The sequence below is a fragment of the Vicia villosa genome, unplaced genomic scaffold (genome assembly GCF_029867415.1).
Source record: "Vicia villosa cultivar HV-30 ecotype Madison, WI unplaced genomic scaffold, Vvil1.0 ctg.003558F_1_1, whole genome shotgun sequence".
Taxonomy (NCBI): Eukaryota; Viridiplantae; Streptophyta; class Magnoliopsida; order Fabales; family Fabaceae; genus Vicia; species Vicia villosa.
This window is the reverse complement of record NW_026706236.1, coordinates 51,182-54,228: the sequence shown is the minus strand read 5'-3', so window position 1 is coordinate 54,228 and position 3,047 is coordinate 51,182. Positions and strand designations below refer to the sequence as shown.

Genomic DNA, 3,047 nt, shown 5'->3' with positions numbered 1-3,047 from the left:
GAGTGGTAATATCAGTAGGATTTACGGCTCCACGTTTCATAAAATAAGCCTTGCCGACGTAAAATCATCATTAACCATCACTTCATAATTTAATTACCCTCATCATCAATATTCATCCCTAGCAGTAGATAGCAGTAGATATCTTTCCTGGCAATATATATTTTTTTGTTTTACATTATAAGTGCAACTTCGGGTGTTACGTGACACTGATAAAAATGCCCGAAATAATTTTTGCCGATAATAAAATTCTTTTTCGGGTTATTCTATACTGCGTTATATAAAATATCGGTCGAGAGAAATAAAATTTATTCTTTTTATTATTAACTTTTTATTAATCTACTAAAAATAATTTATGTTTTCACTGATAAACTTTTGTTATGACCAGAGATTATTTTAAAATTTTAAGCGGGTAAAACTATCATTTATTGGAGAGGCCGGAAATTAATTTCAAGAGAAACTATTTTTTTTTAACTCTTTCATAAATAATTTTGTTATTCTATTACTAGAATCTCCTTATCAAACAGGGGTTGTTTTAAAAATTAAGGCGGCTAATTTTACCGAACATTAAAGAGATTGAAATCAAAATTTTTAAGAAACTTATGTCTTGAACTACTAATGAACTAAAAATTCTAAGATTTTATTAGTATAAATACTATTTAACTATATATTTGATCAAAAATATATCATAGAGGTGAGAATATACTATAATTTTAAAATATTAATTTATTTATAAAATTACAGGTCTTACAATAATTGATCCCCAAACCCGAAGCTAGCTCAAATGCTTTCAACACCACTTTAATAGCCCACACTTGCCTCCAAGATCCTTCACCCACCAACAACGTATCATCCATGAATTGGAGAATATCAACAACACTACTACCATTTATCACCATTCCTCGGAAATCACCAATCTCACAAGATTTCCTTACAAGACCCGCAAGGCCTTCGGCTACAATCACAAAAAGGAAAGGCGATAATGGATCCCCTTGCCTTAAACCTTTCTCCACCGCGAACTCCTTTTTCGGACTACCATGTACTAAAACGGACATACTACTTTGGAATACCAGCGTTTCCATCCACTTCACACCGAAACCCATCCTACATAACATGTTTCTAAGAAAATTTCAAGAAACATTGTCGTAAGCCTTCTCGAAATCAACTTTAAATAAAAGGCACCTCCTCCCCTCTTTCTTAGAAAAATCCACCAACTCATTTGCCACCAAGACCCCATCTAGAAGATATCTATTCGGAACAAAAGCGGTTTGACAAGAAGAAATAACCGAGTGAATCACTTTTTTCAATCTTCCCGCTAATATCTTCGAAATCACTTTATACATACACCCTACTAGACAAATTGGTCTAAAATCATCCAAAGAAGTTGGATTTGGAGACTTAGGAACCAAAGTCAAGAAAGATGAAAAGATAGCTTTAGAAATTCTTCCTCCGCTGTGAAAATAATTGATGAATTTCATGAAATCTTCCTTAACGATGGTTAAAACAAAAAAGAGTAACCATCCGGACCCGGGCTCTTTGAACTACCACAACTCCAAATAGCATTCTTTCCACCTCCGCCTCCTTAAATTTGAAAGAAAAGTGCTTTGTCACTTCATCTCTAACATCCTCCACCTTCTCAACCAAACCCCCGTTGGTGTTTAACGGACCAATGTGATTGCGCCTTCTTCTTTCCCTTACCACCTTGTGAAAAAAACTACCATTCGAATCTCCTTCATTTAACCATTTAAGCCTTGATTTTTGGACAAGCATGTTTTCTTTTATCTGCAAATTTAACCAAAATCTCTTATTGGCTTCATTCCTATTATTAAGAGAATCACCAATCAACTCCTCCGATAACTCTTCCAAACAAGAATCTTCAACATTGATATCCCTCGCATTCTCCTCCACCTCCAAATCTATTTTGCCAAAAACCGATTTATTCCACCAAGTGAGTCTCTCTTTAAGACGTCTAAGCTTTTCTTTTAGCACATAACCACCTCTTCCTTCGACCTCTAATTCTTTCCATTCCTTTTCAACAAACGGGATGAAAGATTTAAGAGTGAACCATTCATTGTTAAACTTGAAAGGTTTTGGACCCCAATCGACGTTATCCATAACCAACCAAACCGGGAAATGATCCGATATATCTCTCTCCCCCACTAATTGACCCACCACCCCCATCTATTAACAATCACATCCAACACTAGGAACCGATCGATTCTACTCATAGCCATCCCATTCCCGCTATACCACGAAAACCTCTTCCCTTTACACGGCACATCCACCAAATCCATATCGTCAATGAATTTCCAAAAATGATCCGCCCCATTATCCACCTCCCTCCCCATCCTACCTTTCCTCTTGCTACTATTTTTAATTGCTTTGAAATCCCCGCCTATAATCCAATTACCATCCGTGAAAGAAGACTTCACATGCACTAAATTCTCCCACAACTCTTTTTTCTTAAAAAGAAGACAAGATGAGTAAACACTCACCACGTAGTAAATATTACCCTTCCAAAACACTTTTATGCCTATATACCCTTCTCCTTTGAAACTATGTATTACCTCCACTCTTTCCGTCCTCCATAAAGTCAATATTCCTCCCGACATACCTACGGTGTTAGTAAAAGAAAAGCCAACATCCGTGTTACTCCACATACTCTTAGCTACGAAATCCTCCATATTTGTCAATTTTGTTTCTTGTATCAACACAATGTCTGCATCGCCCTTCTTTAAAATAGAACTAATTCTCCTTCTCTTGAGAGCGTTTCCCCCACCTCTAATATTAAAAGATACAATAATCATTTCCAACTAGATGTATTCTCCTTCCTTAACTGTTTTCTCTCTACCTCCTCTTTTTCCAAGTCACCTTTTTTTTTTATTTTGAATCCATTCTTTTCCTTTAAATTTCCCATACCCATCGCTACAAACGCCTTCCACATCCTTCCATTAACATCCTTGTCCATATTCTCCCATTGTTTAATGTTGTTGTGTCCAATTAAATTATTCTCCGAAAAGGATTCATAACAGACATCCTTGGTGTTAACC

The 3,047-nt window shown here is 36.0% G+C and overlaps 1 protein-coding gene across 1 annotated transcript; it reads right to left on the bottom strand.

Moving 5' to 3' along the window:
• Positions 1-2,156: 2,156 nt before the first annotated feature.
• On the bottom strand, positions 2,157-2,804 carry LOC131641186 (uncharacterized). The gene has a single exon (XM_058911491.1). The coding sequence runs from the start codon at positions 2,802-2,804 to the stop codon at positions 2,157-2,159; it is 648 nt and encodes a 215-aa protein (XP_058767474.1).
• Positions 2,805-3,047: the final 243 nt, after the last annotated feature.

What these genes read in the sequence shown, in the direction of transcription:
- LOC131641186 (XM_058911491.1), bottom strand. Translation starts at nt 2,804, where the DNA reads ATGATTATTGTATCTTTTAATATTAGAGGTGGGGGAAACGCTCTCAAG.